This window comes from Argopecten irradians, chromosome 1 (assembly GCF_041381155.1).
Source record: "Argopecten irradians isolate NY chromosome 1, Ai_NY, whole genome shotgun sequence".
NCBI classification, from domain to species: Eukaryota; Metazoa; Mollusca; class Bivalvia; order Pectinida; family Pectinidae; genus Argopecten; species Argopecten irradians.
The window spans coordinates 10,682,164-10,704,856 of NC_091134.1; the positions used below are offsets into that span (position 1 = coordinate 10,682,164).

At 33.9% G+C, this 22,693-nt stretch overlaps 1 protein-coding gene across 5 annotated transcripts in view; it reads right to left on the bottom strand.

The window, feature by feature from the left end:
- LOC138317338 (basement membrane-specific heparan sulfate proteoglycan core protein-like) overlaps nucleotides 1-22,693 on the bottom strand; it is a 144,911-nt gene that overhangs the window by 108,684 nt on the left and 13,534 nt on the right. For all 5 annotated transcript variants that reach the window (XM_069258965.1, XM_069258957.1, XM_069258948.1 and 2 more), the window contains exon 2: nucleotides 545-704. In XM_069258965.1, coding sequence (XP_069115066.1) covers nucleotides 545-704 — 160 coding nt within the window. The remainder of the gene's footprint in view (nucleotides 1-544; nucleotides 705-22,693) is intronic.

The following is a 22,693-nucleotide window of genomic DNA, read 5'->3' on the forward strand; positions in this document are numbered from 1 at the left end:
CATGTCTATTGGCTTTTTATCTCTGAAACACTGCACTTCTCTTGTCAAGGACAGCATTTAACATTGTTTTTTCTTACTTCTTTATGAATTAAATTTTTTACTTTTTTCCATTTTAAGACACATCCATTGTCACTTAATTCATTAATGAATCAATATTGGACATACATGAATCTATTACGGTTTCCTTTTTTAAGAAGCAGACTTACAAGTCTGAAGTCTATATCTTGACAAGATACATATTAGTGATAATTTCACTCAAATAAAATTTTGTCTTTAAACCATTGAGTATATGTATGTATGAAAATGTTTAAAATGTATATGCAGGTAGAAAGGAGAAATGTAATGGAATCAGTTGCCACAGTGTATATCTCGTAATGAAAGGTAGTTTGTCAGCCTTATAACCCTTCAGGCAGAATTCTTCACCAACAAATATAAAAAGGGGTAACATTATCATTTTCCTTTGCCTTAAGATTAAAATTAACACTTTGAATGTGCACCTGGTGCAGCGATAAAAGGTGACCTAACCGATGACCTTTGAACTGACCTGGAAGATCTACTGATACATCAACACCTCCATCAGGTGTGCTTCCTTCTACTTCAGGTGTGGAACCCGCCTCATCGTTTAATAAATCCTCATCATCCGTTAATGCAGTCGATCTTTTCTTTACACTAATTTCACTATCTGCAAACTCAAAGTCTTTCTCCTACAAAAGAAGAAAAAAAAATCTTTAAACAAACATAATAAATACAGAATTTTCAAGCATTTTTCAAGCAGATTTAAAATTTGTGAAATAAGATTGGGGTTCTTCAAATTAATTCTCTTAAAGATACAGATATTTAGAGAAACCATAATAAGGTTGATAGCCTTATACATATATTCATTGTAATTGAATAACTTCAACTCTGAAATTAATGTGTATATATACAGACTGCATGTATTCTGTACATTCATTATTTGATCCTTATGACGTTGAAGTAAAGTATTAGCATCAATTGATCTCACTATTTTAACCTATTTTAACCTATAAAATATTTCTAGAATTATGAAATAAATATTCCCAAGATATATAATTTTTACCTTAGACTCGGGCAAAAATGTTTGGAATACTTAGTGTAAAAAGTAAAATTAAATCTTTGACAATTTCCTAGATTACTGAAAATTGATAATTATATTTTTTAAGATTTGACGTTTTCATTAATGTCTGATAAATTGCTGGAGCAGTAAAGTAATATCCAAAAAAAACATTCATGCACTGACAAATCAATGTCCAAAAGAGTCATTTCCGGTTCAATTTTACCAACTGAAGCAATCAAAAAATAAGTCATAATGCTTCAAAAAATCATCTGTATATTTTCTATTTTTTTCACTCCATGACTAAAACAGCTACCTATTTACTTAATACAATAATGATAACTCATTCATACGTCAAACCAATAAATGCTTTTTGATAAAGCATAATTGGGCACAACCTAAGTATTGATTGGACAAATCTCCACAAGAAAATGACAGGTATGTAAAGCAAACACCAGGTAGGAAATGAAAGAGACAGCCAAGCAAACACAGGTATGCAAATAAATCATCAATTTAAAATCATAAATCCATGAACATCATACCAGACAGGGTTTTCTGAATCTGTCTGCAAGCATGAAGATTTGATATTCATGATTGGCCTTTGGAAGAAGTCAGTGAAGGAGAAAATCACTGCCATCCAGCGTAAAATCAGAGGTAGTTAGACAAATGTTGAAACAGACACATAAAACTCACACGGAAAGGCATGAAAACCAGGGTAGGATTACCCTAACGTGTGTATTTGATGTTGTAGGTGGCACAGTCACTGATATGTAAACTGTACTACATCAGGGGACCACACAAGATCTGAAACTCAGGGCATTTTTTTTCTCTTTTTTTTTTTCATTTTGAATAACAAAATTTACTGTTCTCAGTTAAAGTTCATTGTATGAAAGCTGCAGATGAGGAAAAATCGTGATTAATTGTTGCATGAATTTCTAGATTTACCTCGACAAAAATAGCCAAGAGTAGTAGCTAGTGGCTACTCTACGACACACCACATCATAACAACAATTCAATCCAGACATTACAATCCACCTACGTATTATTATTTAGTGACCTTGAAAAACAGTCATACCTTTATCAGTGAAAGCATTTCTTTCTTTTTCAATTTTTCTAATAATAACAAAATATTTTATTTTGAAATAATCTACATGGCGGAGCTACCACTGCCAGTTAGAAAATCAAATTATGACTTTATTTACAGCCTAATTACAAATTACTGTAATTATGTAATAACATATAATGAGATCCAATTGCAACAAACCATCATTTCTCTTCCATTATAAATCATTTTCATTATAGATGACTGAACTAGTATCAAAATCAAAACAAATAAAAAAAAGATTTTACCATGCATTTTTGGTTACTATAGAAGGTCTCTCATTATAATAAATTATCTAGTTATATAGGGAGTTATAACTATATAGATTTATGGAAGTTTTATGTCTCTTAATCTAAATCTGCAAACCTAACAGAAACTTTAAAAAGATATTCATATGTCCATGTATATATATAACTGTGTCAGCAGGTCAGGTGAACTACAGAATCTAGTTTTAATACAACATTCTACTGCAAGCCTTCTATAGAAATATAAAGAAGATTTTGTAAATTAAAACCTGACTGAACATAGCTACATTTTCTGTCTACATTGTAATCAAAAGCTACTTTTTCTCCGGTGAAGTTATCCAGGAGCAGTAAAAAGACCCCTATACAGTATAACCCCCATCAATCTCCCATATATGGGTCATACATAAAATCTAATACCATTTCTTTTTAACTTTTTCATCTTCAAACCAAGGTTGATAACCTTTTAGTGAAAACGTCATTCATCATATAAGTACCTCCATTTTTATTTCTGTATCGATTCAGTATCATATTTCCTCCTAAACATACGGAGCTATCTCATCTACAGACAACAATAGAGGAGAATTTAAAATTCAGGGATCAAATTATCTCAGCATGGTTAACTTCATCTAGCTTTTTCCCCTATTTTTTCCACAAAGAGAGACGTAAAAACTTGAGAGGTTGTATCAATATTTCATTATTATTATTACATGTACTTACATTTATTATCTTTGGGGAGCTTTTGAGTTTGTTCCCACATTAATATTTTTATAAACAAATTGTTTGCTAAGCTGCTCTGAATATCAAGATAAACCATTTAATACATACATAATAATCCATTAATTACATACATGAAAATCAACAATTTCATGATTTGTTAGCCAATTTCTATATTCCCTACTTGACTCAAAACAAAATTGGTATTCCAATAAATTTTCGAAATAAAGCAATCATAGAAACTTGAATTCTAAAATTTCTTGAATTACAACAAAGAAAGTCTAACCTGAAATTCAAGCTTAACCATAGGCCCTTTCTGAGGTTCAGGTCTCTGACATCATATAGAGATAGAAAGCCATCTTTACAAACTAACAGACTTCTCTATCAATGTGTCCAGCAGAGAAGGACAGATTGAATACTGGTACAAACCCACCCTACACATCTGCCTGATCTATCCTTACACTACCATTTGTAACTGTAACCTATAGATAGCTTTACAATTTTAAGGCATTCTTTCATTTTTTCCAGAGAGGCAATGTTGCAATTTATTTTACATAATTTCTAGGGCTATCTAGGGTATGACTGTAATACCTTTTAGAACACAGGATTAAGTGACATATTTTAAGGAGATTTATTTTTCTTAACAATTGATAAGATATTTCCTTATGCACTGGTCCTTATGCAGGACAATTTACACAGTAGTGACTCTTGGTTAACCTCTTTTTCAGGTGCTGGAATAAGACTAAATTGGGAAGACATTCCCAGTTTAATATAACACCAAATTAAAACCTCATTTAATTCATTTGTTTGAGGTCAATTTGGTGTTAAACTAACCTTTTAAAGAAAAATAATAACCAAGGACAAAGTCAGAGGTCATCAGATGATTTAGACAACAAGCATGTGCCATCTTTTCTTGATTAGAAAGGTAAACTTATGTAGATCTAGTGACAAATAATGCTTAATAATCATAACACATATTATTCATGGATAAACATACCACAGATTCAGAAACTGTTAATGGCCTTGATTCTGTTTTCTGATAAGACGGATAATAAGAAGTATGACATTTCAAATGGAATAAAATAAATGTTAATTCACTAAAATTGGTACTGTGAAATGGATATTCTGCTTTTAAGCACTTAACGCCGTGTGATTGAGTCATACACCTAAATCTAAATATATTTTGTATGAAAACCACATCATAAAAATCATTGATTCACCCAGCTTTGCTCCGGAATGTTTTTAGATAAATTATGGGAAAATTCTATGCTTGATTTATACACGATGACTTAATGAAACAAGACCTCTTTGTATATACCTAAAGTTTGAGTGTTTATAAACACAAAGGCATAATTATCTAAGCATCAGAGGAATTAACAAGAATAAAGAGGTTTCTACACAGTAACAACAACACACTGTGTTCTGGACTTACTTTTACATATACATAATGTGATTGGCGTTTTTCTCAAACAGCGTTAATATATATTCACATCTGAAATTTTCAAATTTTTTTTTTTCAATAATGACCCTTTTGTTTACCTGCTATTACTTCATAAAAGAAACATGTTACTAATTATAATTAACCTGATCTGAGGGCTTAAAGAAAACTACACTGTCACTTCATATAGTTACAGTATATAATATCATCTATCTAAGATCTGAGGAAGAAACGTTAAGTTTCAATCACATAGTAATTTTTCTCTAGAAATCAGTTGATACTTCCTTTCAGATTATTTTCCCTTACTGATACGATTATCTCCCTTTAAGAAACAGGTTGTCTCCCTTTTGAGAAAGAGAATATTTCCTTTTGAGTATTCTGCTTCACATACATATACTTAAGCATACATTCCATATGTCACTGCATAATTGCATCTGGGTTAAAGAACAACTTGTGTTAACCTCAAAAATAATCTTTAATCATATTTTTATAATTTCTATAGATTGTGTCCATTCAATCCAAATAAAACTGTACTCTAACAGACTTAAAACAAATATTATCAATCTTCTGTACTTTAGTAGAACTTTGGTCTTCAATATTTACAACTCAGATCACTACTTAATATTTATTTCGAAAGATTATATAAATAAGTCTGAAGTTTTACTATTTCAAAAGTTAACAGCACTAGCTTCCAAAACTGAAGTGGATGGCAATAAATTAATAACAATGGTATATGAATTACTAAAAGTACATAAAAACTATTTCTTGATTCTGTGTACAGATATTCAGTCACAATTTATATTCATCAAAATACACAAAGTCTTCATTTTATTCATATATATAGTGCTATATAACGTGTGTATTCAAAGGCCGTCAAATTATTACTAATAATACAAACAACCTTTAGTTAACGTACAGTGAGTAATAATAGGGAAATGATATGGTAAATTTGCATTTCTTATAAATGAGCTATTTTGAAGCTATGAGTTTACTATGTACACAAAGGTTTAGATTATGTGTGGGTTATCAAAGAGCAAGATCCTTCCCCATCACTTTGTTAAATTAAGTGGAGTCAATATTGGTAGTTTAAGATATTTGCTCTGTCAGAGATATCTCAAAAGGTCATTAAAACCTTTAAGATATGTCGCAGCAAATACTCAATGTTAATTTCAACATAATTTTAAATTTCCATTAACTTAATTTGAGTAAGGGTTATACATGTAAAACGTTATCAGTAACCACATTTCAAAAGGTTTCATAACTTAATGTATTGCTGTTAAATTCCACTCGAAATTATCAAATAATTTTTTTTCATACAAGAACTCTTTCAGCTCTGTCAGCTATCTGTATTTCCCTTATTTTATTACATGGATGTGTGGAATGGTGTGTATGAATGTGTCTTGTATATATGAAACACCAAGCTTGTGTATAGATCAGAAAGGAGATTGATATATTTATGTGATTGGTGTTTTTTCTCAAACAGCATTATATATATTCACATCTGAAATTTTCAAAAGTTTTTTTTTTTCAATAATGGCCCTTTTGTTTACTGACTATTACTTCATAAAAGATAACATGTTACTAATTATAATTAACCTGATCTAAGGGCTTAAAGAAAACTACCTGTCACTTCATATAGTTACAGTATATAATATATCATCTATCTAAGATCTGAGGAAGAAAGAGACGCTAAGTTTAAAATATCACATATAGTAATTAGGTGTATTCTCTAGAAATCAGTTGATACTTCCCTTCAGTTTATTTTGCCTTACTTGATACGGATTATCTCCCTTTAAGAAACAGGTTCTTGTCTCCCATTTTTGAGAAAGAGAATATTTCCTTTTGAGTATTCTGCTTCACATACCTCCATATACTTAAGCATACATTCCATATGTCATTGCATAATTGCATCTGGGTTAAAAGAACAACTTGTGTTAACCTCAAGTAAAAAAATAATCTTTAATCATATTTTTATAATTGTTTCTATAGATTGTGTCCATTCAAGTCCAAATAAAACTGTACTCTAACAGACTTTAAAACAAATATTATCAATCTTCTGTACTTTAGTAGAACTTTGGTCTTCAATATTTTACAACTCAGATCACTACTTAATATTTATTTTTCGAAAGAATTTATATAAATAAGTTCTGAAGTTTTACTATTTCAAAAGTTGAAACAGCACTAGCTTCCAAAACTGAAGTGTGGATGGCAATAAATTAATAACAATGGTATATGAATAACTATTAGTACATAAAAACTATTTCTTGATTCTGTGTACAGATATTCAGTCACAATTTATATACATCAAAATACACAAAGTCTTCATTTTAGTTCATATATATAGTGCTATATAACGTGTGTATTCAAAGGCCGTCAAATTATTACTAATAATACAAACAACCTTTAGTTAACGTACAGTGAGTAATAATAGGGAAATGAAATGGATAAATTTGCAGTTTCTTATAAATGAGCTATTTGTGAAGCTATGAGTTTATTACTATGTACACAAAGGTTTAAGATTATGTGTGGGGTATCAAAGAGCAAGATCCTTCCCCATCACTTTGTTAAATTAAAGTGGAGTCAATATTGGTAGTTTAAGATATTTGCCTCTGGTCAGAGATATCTCCAAAAGGATCATTAAAACCTTTAAGAAATATGTCGCAGCAAATACTCAGTAATTGTTAATTTCAACATAATTTTAAATTTCCATTAAGCTTAATTTTGAGTAAGGGTTATACATTAAAACGTTATCAGTAACCACATTTCAAAAGGTTTCATGAACTAAATGTAATGCTGTTAATTTCCACCTCGAAATTATCAAATAATTTATTTTCATACAAGAACACTTTCACTCTGTCAGCTAGCTGTATTTCCTTATTTGATTACCAATGATGTGTGGAATGGTGTGTATCGAATGTTTCTTGTATATATGAAACACCAAGGCTTGTGTATAGGTCAGAAAGGTAGAGTTGATTATATTTAAAAAAACACAGTCTCACATATGGCATGTTGGGGGAAAACTTATCTTGTGTTTACTATTGTTTAACATCTTAGGCTTATTTTAAAAACTATAGTTTGAGGAGGAAAAATCCATGGACCTAATGGTCAGTTAACATCGGCAGCTATGTACCCTACATCGGGTTTGCCAAACACGATGCCGTAGAGTGGAAGGCTAGTGGTCATGGGACACTCTAACCTCTAGACTGCCACACAATAATTTCGTTGTCCATGAGCGGTGGACCTCTAGTGGTCATGGGGACACTCTAACCTCTAGACCTGCCACTATGCACTAACCTAACCTAATCTAATATAAACCAAAAAACTCAAAACACCCAAAAGGACAAAATCATATTTTCTGTATACAGACCGAGGCTCTTAATTATCCTTATCTTACAGTTAGTTTGCTGACCAAGTTTAAAAATGACAGCTTGGCATAAACATATTAAATCAGTGAAAACAGTGCTACTTATATATACAGTGATAAAGAATGAGGGCATAGGAGGCCACAGTGGCTAGGTGGTTAAGGTGTTCCAAACACTCTAGCCTCTTGCCATCCACCTCTGTATTGCAAATGGGACTTGAGAACCCACATTGCGGGTATATCGAACATTATAGTTGCAAGATATTAACCAAGGTTGGTTTTATCCTCTGTGGTCCTCAGGTATTTGCTCCTCCTAATTACATTATAACCTTGTGAGTATCAAACAATGTTGTAACAAATAAACCCTACCAAAGATGAGCGTATATAAAATGGTGCTGGTTTAATAAATTATCATATAATCTGATCAATCACACATGCAATCACAGAATGAAAATCAATAATCAAATGATGTACATGAAGTTCCTTCCATGAGCATTCTGTATTAATGCAAAACGTCCGGGGCACGACACCCCAGATTGTAAGCTGAAGCCGAGTGATTTTATGTTCTCTGTTTTAGTATAAACATCTGTCCCCTAATCTTACTGTCCTGGTGAATACATGTTATACAATATGTCCCTTTATTATATGTTATCATAACTATATAGTGGAGCATTTAAGTGTACCAATCAAATTCCCCCACCAGTCAACACTTGGTAAAATAAGTTGACCTTTGAATGCATCCCATTAATCATTTAATATCAAAATAGCATTAAAAGAACCAGTAAAATATCTTCTACATAAACTGCTCTTTTGATGGGGCATATTTTCTGTGTTATTAGATCTTGGCTTTACACAGTCTGTCTGACTTAGTTCTGAGAGGTCCTACACGTCCCATATTTCAATACAGAAATTGAAAGGTACCTGCAGCACCTCCAGATTTAGTACAGTATATTATTGGAACTATTGTGAAGTCACCGTTGATTTCAATCAAAAGCACAAAATGCTAAATGCAAGGATAATAAATGAAAAAGAATTGGGAGTCCAATATCACAGAACCAAGCACCTTGTCTGTCTCTGAGGAGGGCAAATGGTCACAGTGGCATAGTCATTTAGGTGACATATATTACCTTCATCTCAATGCATGTTCAACAGTAGTTGCAATGTACCGATCTTAGCAGCTTTTTCAGTACAGTACAGAAGTATTTACAAGCACATGTGAATGTGTGACTATCTAAGTGTACCAGAGTGTGGTTGGTATGATGGCTGATTTTGGCCAGGTTCGCCATGTGCCAAACCTGCCAGGGCAACAGTTAGACAATGCACCAAGGCAAAGAGCAAACAGTTAGACAATGCACCAAGCAAAGAGCAACCGTGTGACAATGCGCTAAGCAAAGAGGCAACAGTGTGACAATGTCCTAAGCAAAGAGCAACCAGTGTGACAAAGCACCAAGCCAAGTGAGCAACCGTGTGTGACAATGCACCAAGCAAAGAGCAACCAGTGTGACAATTGCACCAAGCAAAGAGCAACCGTGTGACAATGTCCTTAAGCCAAAGAGGCAACAGTCCTTAAGACAATGCACCAAGCAAAGAGCAACCGTATTGTGACAATGCACCAAGCAAAGAGCAACAGTGTGTGACAATGCACCAAGCAAAGAGCAACCGTGGCTACAGTGTGACAATGCGCTTAAGCAAAGACAATGCAAGTGTGACAATGCGCTAAGCAAAGAGCAACAGTGGCTGTGACAATGTGCTAAGCAAAGCTGCATACAGTGTGACAATGTGCTAAGCAAAGAGCAACAGTGTGACAATGCGCTAAGCAAAGAGCAACAGTGTGACAATGCGCTAAGCAAAGAGCAACAGTGTGACAATGTGCTAAGCAAAGAAGCAACAGTGTGACAATGTGCTACAGCAAAGACGATATGCAACTGTACATAGTTTATACAGAATGTACACCCAACATCTTTCTTCAGTATGTAGTTATACTATGACACCCTGTCATCATCAAGAGTACCATAGTTTATACTAAGTGTGACAATTAGTTTATATACTAATGTACACCCTACATCTCATCAGTATAACTGTACCATAGTTATACTACTATGTACTAACCTCATCATCATCATTATACTGTACCATATGTTATACCCTATATACACCATCATCAGTATACTGTACCATAGTTTATACTAATGTACACCCTACATCACTTCAACAGTATCTGTACCATAGTTATACTAATGTACACCCTACATCATCAGTATACTGTACCATAGTTATACTAATGTACACCCTACATCATCATCAGTATACTGTACCATAGTTATACTTATACACCCTACATATTGTCATAGTATACTTATGTACCATAGTAATACTGTACCTTAGTTATACTAATGTACACCCTACATCATCATCAGTATACTGTACCATAGTTATACTAATGTACACCCTACATCATCCAGTATACTGTACCATAGTTATACTAATGTACACCCTACATCATCATCAGTATACTGTACCATAGTTATACTAATGTACACCCTACATCATCAGTATACTGTACCATAGTTTATACTAATGTACACCCTACATCATCATCAGTATACTGTACCATAGTTATACTAATGTACACCCTACATCATCATCAGTATACTGTACCATAGTTATACTTATGTACACCCTACATCATCATCAGTATACTGTACCATAGTTATACTAATGTACACCCTACATCACATCATCAGTATACTGTACCATAGTTATACTTATGTACACCCTACATCATCATCAGTATACTGTACCATAGTTATACTTATGTACACCCTACATCATCATCAGTATACTGTACCATAGTTATACTAATGTACACCCTACATCATCATCAGTATACTGTACCATAGTTATACTAATGTACACCCTACATCATCATCAGTATACTGTACCATAGTTATACTATGTACACCCTACATCATCATCAGTATACTGTACCATAGTTATACTAATGTACACCCTACATCATCAGTATACTGTACCATAGTTATACTTATGTACACCCTACATCATCATCAGTATACTGTACCATAGTTTATACTAATGTACACCCTACATCATCATCAGTATACTGTACCATAGTTATACTAATGTACACCCTACATCATCATCAGTATACTGTACCATAGTTATACTAATGTACACCCTACACATCATCAGTATACTGTACCATAGTTATACTAATGTACACCCTACATCATCAGTATACTGTACCATAGTTATACTAATGTACACCCTACATCATCATCAGTATACTGTACCATAGTTATACTAATGTACACCCTACATCATCAGTATACTGTACCATAGTTATACTAATGTACACCCTACATCATCATCAGTATACTGTACCATAGTTATACTAATGTACACCCTACATCATCATCAGTATACTGTACCATAGTTATACTAATGTACACCCTACATCATCAGTATACTGTACCATAGTTATACTAATGTACACCCTACATCATCATCAGTATACTGTACCATAGTTATACTAATGTACACCCTACATCATCATCAGTATACTGTACCATAGTTATACTAATGTACACCCTACATCATCATCAGTATACTGTACCATAGTTATACTAATGTACACCCTACATCATCATCAGTATACTGTACCATAGTTATACTAATGTACACCCTACATCATCAGTATACTGTACCATAGTTATACTAATGTACACCCTACATCATCAGTATACTGTACCATAGTTATACTAATGTACACCCTACATCATCATCAGTATACTGTACCATAGTTATACTAATGTACACCCTACATCATCATCAGTATACTGTACCATAGTTATACTAATGTACACCCTACATCATCATCAGTATACTGTACCATAGTTATACTAATGTACACCCTACATCATCATCAGTATACTGTACCATAGTTATACTAATGTACACCCTACATCATCAGTATACTGTACCATAGTTATACTAATGTACACCCTACATCATCATCAGTATACTGTACCATAGTTATACTAATGTACACCCTACATCATCATCAGTATACTGTACCATAGTTATACTAATGTACACCCTACATCATCATCAGTATACTGTACCATAGTTATACTAATGTACACCCTACAATCATCATCAGTATACTGTACCATAGTTATACTAATGTACACCCTACATCATCATCAGTATACTGTACCATAGTTATACTTATGTACACCCTACATCATCATCAGTATACTGTACCATAGTTATACTAATGTACACCCTACATCATCAGTATACTGTACCATAGTTATACTAATGTACACCCTACATCATCATCAGTATACTGTACCATAGTTATACTAATGTACACCCTACATCATCAGTATACTGTACCATAGTTATACTAATGTACACCCTACACCATCATCAGTATACTGTACCATAGTTATACTAATGTACACCCTACATCATCAGTATACTGTACCATAGTTATACTAATGTACACCCTACATCATCATCAGTATACTGTACCATAGTTATACTAATGTACACCCTACATCATCATCAGTATACTGTACCATAGTTATACTAATGTACACCCTACATCATCATCAGTATACTGTACCATAGTTATACTAATGTACACCCTACATCATCATCAGTATACTGTACCATAGTTATACTAATGTACACCCTACATCATCATCAGTATACTGTACCATAGTTATACTAATGTACACCCTACATCATCATCAGTATACTGTACCATAGTTATACTAATGTACACCCTACATCATCATCAGTATACTGTACCATAGTTATACTAATGTACACCCTACATCATCATCAGTATACTGTACCATAGTTATACTAATGTACACCCTACATCATCATCAGTATACTGTACCATAGTTATACTAATGTACACCCTACATCATCATCAGTATACTGTACCATAGTTATACTAATGTACACCCTACATCATCATCAGTATACTGTACCATAGTTATACTAATGTACACCCTACATCATCATCAGTATACTGTACCATAGTTATACTAATGTACACCCTACACATCATCAGTACAGTATACTGTCCATAGTTATACTAATACACCTACATCATCAGTATACTGTACCATAGTTATACTAATGTACACCCTACATCATCATCAGTATATACTGTACCATAGTTATACTAATGTACACCCTACATCATCATCAGTATACTGTACCATAGTTATACTAATGTACACCCTACATCATCATCAGTATACTGTACCATAGTTATACTAATGTACACCCTACATCATCATCAGTATACTGTACCATAGTTATACTAATGTACACCCTACATCATCATCAGTATACTGTACCATAGTTATACTAATGTACACCCTACATCATCATCAGTATACTGTACCATAGTTATACTAATGTACACCCTACATCATCATCAGTATACTGTACCATAGTTATACTAATGTACACCCTACATCATCATCAGTATACTGTACCATAGTTATACTAATGTACACCCTACATCATCATCAGTATACTGTACCATAGTTATACTAATGTACACCCTACATCATCATCAGTATACTGTACCATAGTTATACTAATGTACACCCTACATCATCATCAGTATACTGTACCATAGTTATACTAATGTACACCCTACATCATCATCAGTATACTGTACCATAGTTATACTAATGTACACCCTACATCATCATCAGTATACTGTACCATAGTTATACTAATGTACACCCTACATCATCATCAGTATACTGTACCATATATAGTTATACTAATGTACACCCACACATCATCATCAGTATACTGTACCATAGTTATACTAATGTACACCCTACATCATCATCAGTATACTGTACCATAGTTATACTAATGTACACCCTACATCATCATCAGTATACTGTACCATAGTTATACTTATGTACACCCTACATCATCATCAGTATACTGTACCATAGTTATACTAATGTACACCCTACATCATCATCAGTATACTGTACCATAGTTATACTAATGTACACCCTACATCATCAGTATACTGTACCATAGTTATACTAATGTACACCCTACATCATCAGTATACTGTACCATAGTTATACTAATGTACACCCTACACATCATCAGTATACTGTACCATAGTTATACTAATGTACACCTACATCATCAGTATACTGTACCATAGTTATACTAATGTACACCCTACATCATCATCAGTATACTGTACCATAGTTATACTAATGTACACCCTCACATCATCATCACTGTACCATAGTTATACTAATGTACACCCTACATCAGTTCAGTATACTGTACCATAGTTATACTAATGTACACCCTACATCATCATCAGTATACTGTACCATAGTTATACTAATGTACACCCTACATCATCATCAGTATACTGTACCATAGTTATACTAATGTACACCCTACATCATCATCAGTATACTGTACCATAGTTATACTAATGTACACCCAGTATACATCAGTATACTGTCCATAGTTATACTAATGTACACCCTACATCATCAGTATACTGTACCATAGTTATACTAATGTACACCCTACATCATCATCAGTATACTGTACCATAGTTATACTAATGTACACCCTACATCATCATCAGTATACTGTACCATAGTTATACTAATGTACACCCTACATCATCATCAGTATACTGTACCATTAGTTATACTAATGTACACCCTACATCATCATCAGTATACTGTACATAGTTTACTAATGTACACCCTACATCATCAGTATACTGTACCATAGTTATACTAATGTACACCCTACATCATCATCAGTATACTGTACCATAGTTATACTAATGTACACCCTACATCTCATCAGTATACTGTACCATAGTTATACTAATGTACACCCTACATCATCATCAGTATACTGTACCATAGTTATACTAATGTACACCCTACATCATCATCAGTATACTGTACCATAGTTATACTAATGTACACCCTACATCATCATCAGTATACTGTACCATAGTTATACTAATGTACACCCTACATACATCATCAGTATACTGTACCATAGTTATACTAATGTACACCCTACATCATCATCAGTATACTGTACCATAGTTATACTAATGTACACCCTACATCATCATCAGTATACTGTACCATAGTTATACTAATGTACACCCTACATCATCATCAGTATACTGTACCATAGTTATACTAATGTACACCCTACATCATGCATCATCAGTATACTGTACCATAGTTATACTAATGTACACCCTACATCATCATCAGTATACTGTACCATAGTTATACTAATGTACACCCTACATCATCAGTATACTGTACCATAGTTATACTAATGTACACCCTACATCATCATCAGTATACTGTACCATAGTTATACTAATGTACACCCTACATCATCATCAGTATACTGTACCATAGTTATACTAATGTACACCCTACATCATCTTAAACTGGTACCATCAGTATACTAATGTACACCCTACATCATCAGTATACTGTACCATTATACTAATGTACACCCTACATCATCATCAGTATACTGTACCATAGTTATACTAATGTACACCCTACATCATCATCAGTATACTGTACCATAGTTATACTAATGTACACCCTACATCATCAGTATACTGTACCATAGTTATACTAATGTACACCCTACATCATCAGTATACTGTACATAGTTATATAATGTACACCCTACATCATCATCAGTATACTGTACCATAGTTATACTAATGTACACCCTCATCATCAGTATACTGTCATAGTTATACTAATACACCCACATCATCAGTATACTGTACCATAGTTATACTAATGTACACCCTACATCATCATCAGTATACTGTACCATAGTTATACTAATGTACACCCTACATCATCATCAGTATACTGTACCATAGTTATACTAATGTACACCCTACATCATCATCAGTATACTGTACCATAGTTATACTAATGTACACCCTACATCATCATCAGTATACTGTACCATAGTTATACTAATGTACACCCTACATCATCATCAGTATACTGTACCATAGTTATACTAATGTACACCCTACATCATCATCAGTATACTGTACCATAGTTATACTAATGTACACCCTACATCATCATCAGTATACTGTACCATAGTTATACTAATGTACACCCTACATCATCATCAGTATACTGTACCATAGTTATACTAATGTACACCCTACATCATCATCAGTATACTGTACCATAGTTATACTAATGTACACCCTACATCATCATCAGTATACTGTACCATAGTTATACTAATGTACACCCTACATCATCATCAGTATACTGTACCATAGTTATACTAATGTACACCCTACATCATCATCAGTATACTGTACCATAGTTATACTAATGTACACCCTACATCATCATCAGTATACTGTACCATAGTTATACTAATGTACACCCTACATCATCATCAGTATACTGTACCCATAGTTTTATACTAATGTACACCCTACATCATCATCAGTATACTGTACCATAGTTATACTAATGTACACCCTACATCATCATCAGTATACTGTACCATAGTTATACTAATGTACACCCTACATCATCATCAGTATACTGTACCATAGTTATACTAATGTACACCCTACATCATCATCAGTATACTGTACCATAGTTATAACTAATGTACACCCTACATCATCATCAGTATACTGTACCATAGTTATACTAATGTACACCCTACATCATCATCAGTATACTGTACCATAGTTATACTAATGTACACCCTACATCATCATCAGTATACTGTACCATAGTTATACTAATGTACACCCTACATCATCATCAGTATACTGTACCCATAGTTATACTAATGTACACCCTACATCATCATCAGTATACTGTACCATAGTTATACTAATGTACACCCTACATCATCATCAGTATACTGTACCATAGTTATACTAATGTACACCCTACATCATCATCAGTATACTGTACCATAGTTATACTAATGTACACCCTACATCATCATCAGTATACTGTACCATAGTTATACTAATGTACACCCTACATCATCATCAGTATACTGTACCATAGTTATACTAATGTACACCCTACATCATCATCAGTATACTGTACCATAGTTATACTAATGTACACCCTACATCATCATCAGTATACTGTACCATAGTTATACTAATGTACACCCTACATCATCATCAGTATACTGTACCATAGTTATACTAATGTACACCCTACATCATCAGTATACTGTACCATAGTTATACTAATGTACACCCTACATCATCATCAGTATACTGTACCATAGTTATACTAATGTACACCCTACATCATCATCAGTATACTGTACCATAGTTATACTAATGTACACCCTACATCATCATCAGTATACTGTACCATAGTTATACTAATGTAACACACTACCTACATCATCAGTATACTGTACCATAGTTATACTAATGTACACCCTACATCATCATCAGTATACTGTACCATAGTTATACTAATGTACACCCTACATCATCATCAGTATACTGTACCATAGTTATACTAATGTACACCCTACATCATCATCAGTATACTGTACCATAGTTATACTAATGTACACCCTACATCATCATCAGTATACTGTACCATAGTTATACTAATGTACACCCTACATCATCAGTATACTGTACCATAGTTATACTAATGTACACCCTACATCATCATCAGTATACTGTACCATAGTTATACTAATGTACACCCTACATCATCATCAGTATACTGTACCATAGTATACTGTACACCCTACATCATCAGTATACTGTACCATAGTTATACTAATGTACACCCTACATCATCATCAGTATACTGTACCCTACATCATAGTTACCATACTAATGTACACCCTACATCATCATCAGTATACTGTACCATAGTTATACTAATGTACACCCTACATCATCATCAGTATACTGTACCATAGTTTATACTAATGTACACCCTACATCATCATCAGTATACTGTACCATAGTTATACTAATGTACACCCTACATCATCATCAGTATACTGTACCATAGTTATACTAATGTACACCCTACATCATCATCATCAGTATACTGTACCATAGTTATACTATGTACACCCTACATCATCAGTATACTGTACCATAGTTATACTAATGTACACCCTACATCATCATCAGTATACTGTACCATAGTTATACTAATGTACACCCTACATCATCATCAGTATACTGTACCATAGTTATACTAATGTACACCCTACATCATCATCAGTATACTGTACCATAGTTATACTAATGTACACCCTACATCATCATCAGTATACTGTACCATAGTTATACTAATGTACACCCTACATCATCATCAGTATACTGTACCATAGTTATACTAATGTACACCCTACATCATCATCAGTATAATGTACCATAGTTATACTTATGTACACCCTACATCATCAGTATACTGTACCATAGTTATACTTATGTACACCCTACATCATCATCAGTATACTGTACCATAGTTATACTTATGTACACCCTACATTATCAACAGTCGTACATCATATTACAAGTAGAACTAGATATGTCAGAATGAAAAGTCTAACATTTGTTAGATAAAGTTGAACAACAAAAAATTTGAAACTTCAATTTATACACTTTGTTAAAAGCTTTACATATACTTTTTATCTTTTAAAGCTATGCTGAAGTAGATATACGTAATATAAATTAAAGTGATGACACACAGATACCTAAAACCATACAGCTATCAGAAGTGAAATCCAGGTAATCTTGGGTTTTTTAAGTTGGCCAGCTAACAGCCGTTTGAGTGGCTGAGAAAGGACCCAATGTTTACATGGGGTCTCAAGGAGCAATGATGGCTCATGATAAGGGGACAGTGTTTGTTTGAGGAGCAACCAATATCATTATATAAAATGTAGAACAAATCTATATATAGCCTGGAAAATGTAGGTCAATGAAACTGTACTCTAGTGAGGTTTTAATTCAAACTGCTATAGCCACACCTAGTTCTATATCATATATATGTATATAACACAAACTAATTACTAAAGCATGGTAGAGAGGTTTAGAAGTATTTTTATATTCATGGTTTCTCAGCACCCAAGAACAAAAAATCATTGCAAAGGAGGGGGTATAGAAACATGAATATCAATATTTGTGGGATATGGGATCAAAATAAGAAATATGTACCATATTTGTATGGAGTCAGCCTTGTTCTTACATGGGGTAAATATTGTGATTTTACAGCAGATGGACAGAGCACCTGACTGGTAAAGTTAGCTCTGAGGTAGAGCCTGATGGCTTCACAATCAAGAGTTATCAAGAATGATGCTCATTGACCTTGAAGATTAAGTGTATAAACTTTTGGTACCGCTACCCTGTACTTTAGATATGGAAGAACCTGCAGACAACTACCTATACTTAGCATAATGCAATGTAAATCTTTTCTTTATCTAGAAAGGTTACAAATCCAAAAAATGTTGCCAAATTACTTTCAGCACTTTTTTCTAATTTGTAATCGAGCCAGTGTTAAGGCAAGGCTAGAACACCCAATACACCAAGCCCTTATCCATCTCCATGTCAGATTCAAGTGTCACTTTACCTCAAGATAAATACTTGAATCTGTTCAGATATAGCTCTACCACATAAAAACCTTTCTCCCTTGCATTAAAGCAGCAGGCATTTGATCTTGTAGATCATCAAAAGGTAAAATGCAACAATGCAAGAAGCTCAAAGGGCCAGTTTCGCTCACCTTGTTTATTTAGTGATAATCACAAAATTTAATATTGGAAATAGCCAAATTGATCTCTTTTGGCCCCACCCTTCAGGCGCCCTGGAGAGGGTCAGCCCGATCATTTGTACAATTTTGAGTATTGTCTTGTAAGGATGCTACCACCACAGTCTTTTATTGAATTCCAACACGCAGTTATGAAGCTGTCAATGATGCCAGACACCGCGGTATTGCATAAGGTTTTTTTTCACCTTAGTCCTTTGGACCTGGTGAGCTTATGAATGGTTCCTTATAGTATACACAAATGTAAACAGTAAAGATAACTCTTCAAACTTATTACCATATATATATAAAGTTGCAGGTAAATTATGATCAGAATTCAACTAAGAACTTCAGGACCTAAAACATAAAAGCACCCTTTTCTAAGTTACCAGCTACTTATTTAATATCAATTATTATTAAAATTGAAGGGAAGATTATTCATTTTTGATATCTTCTTTAAAGAGCTATATAGAGTTTTACCATCCCAGTCTAGATGTGGACTGGGGCCATGCAGTTGCAGAATATCGGACACCTAAACCAATGCGCCATCACAGTCTAGATGTAAAAAAGGGCTAGTTTGAAAATGTCAGACACATTAACCAATGTGCCATCGTAGGCAAGCGGTGTAGAGGCCTAAAGTATGCCAGACATCTTAACTACTTGGCCACTATAGTCTCTTCCTGACAAGTATGATATGCCCTCACCTTCAATGATACACTATACGGGAAGAAAGCAGACACAATCAAATCTGCAACCTTATACTTGGCTTTGTCCTATACCTGCTATAATACACTCACTTCTAGCGTTGTTCATGTAAAAAATGTGGATTTTTTTTTTATAATTATAACCTTCATTTAAAAATATGATACTGAAGTTTCAAGGCATCTGTTAAAAAAACTCTCTGTTTCTTGTTTTATTGCTGCTCGAAAGGGAAAAAAACTGTATAATAATGTATGATGTTTGCTATCGGCACACTTTTCTGTTGAATCAGCACACAAAATCTATGTTTCTATGCCTTAAACAAACAATAAGGAAAAAAAACAACACTTAAAACTTTAAAGACACCTGTAACTACACAATATAAAATAAAAGATAAAAATGTGTAACCTACATTTTTTAAAGCAAGTGTTTAAATCTCTTTTTATCAGACAGCAAATCACATGTTCTGAATTGAAATATAAAGATTACTACACCTTGAGCTACCCCTGCAGACAGGGAGAAACGACAGGGAAATAATCGACTTGTCACCTGGTACCTGACATGATTTATGCTTTTTTAAAAGCTGACCTACATGCCAGTGTTTCACAATAGTGCAGTATACACAACCAATGGATACAGGTGAAATCCTTCCAACTGATGGGCATGGTGATAAGGTCCAGGGGTCACGGGGGGTCAGCCGTCATTACAAAATGCTAAGTCAACCAAACACAATTTACTGTCAATGTTTTAAAGTTGTATTGTCACCTTCTCTTCTTGTGACAGTAACCTATATCTCACAATTCCGCATCTACATGTAAAATATCTCTAAATTACAAAATTCGTGAAAGAATAAGACAGACGAAATTTTGATTGGATATGAGTTGTCTACAGAGATAAAATGCAATAATTTCACACATGATATTGATTTAGACCCATTCTTACTATAATGAATAGAACTGAAACCTTATTTATAATACAATTTTTGCAACTATTACATTATTGATCATAGATATTATTGAAACAGTATGGCACTGCCAACATTAACCATACACAGGAACCATTTTAAATGATTTATGTGCAACAGGAGGAGAGAAAATGTAGCAACCAGACAGGGATTCAAACCTGGGACCTCCAAACACTAGCCAAATGCTCTATCCTACAGCTACTTGGTCATAGATGATCAACCCAGTCCAATCGTGCTATATAAATGTATCTCTAAAAAAATGCTGACACAGCTTAAAATCATATTACAGGTAAATTCTACCAAAGGTAACACTTTTGTATTTGTGTACATAGGATAATACAGGTAAAATAATATTTCTGGGACAGTATTATTAGATTGACAGAGAGAGAATGCTAAGGGGGTGTGGTAGAATCAGCCAGGGACATCCATACACAGAATTACCACCTAACATATAGAACTAGGACGTCCCAACACACATCATACTGGCATTATCTTCCGCTCCAATGTTTAATATTTGGTTTGAACAAACATATTACAACCTATAGTGTATAATCTACGGAAACACTGACTGGAGGTCAAACCAAACACCAGTTATCTCTGGTCTTAAACCAACAAGGCTCCTTCCCCCCTCTCTGTTACACAGGTGATACTTTAGGACTGTAGCAACTTGCTAGCTCTACTTCAGGATTCTTCTTCCTTTAAAATGTTCTCCAGTTTTCACATGTAATATGCTTTAATTATACATATGTTATCTTTAATTAAAAATGTTCCACTGACATATAGCATATGGAAATCAGGACCCAAGGAATTGATGTTATATGATACAAATTCTCCTTAAACTACATTGATCAGTGCACATAAATCTTAAGTTCATCAGTTATAATTATGACATAAGCAATATCTACAGCCATGTATATGGTATCATGACCTCTGTACCACATGTGGTACCATGGTCCCTGTACCACATGTGGTACCATGGCTCCTGTACCACATGTGGTATCATGGCTCCTGTACCACATGTGGTACCATGGTCCCTGTACCACATGTGGTACCATGGTCCCTGTACCACATGTGGTACCATGGCTCCTGTCCCACATGTGATACCATGGCCCCTGTACCACATGTGGTACCATGGCTCCTGTACCACATGTGGTACCATGGCTCCTGTACTACATGTGGTACCATGGCCCCTGTACCACATGTG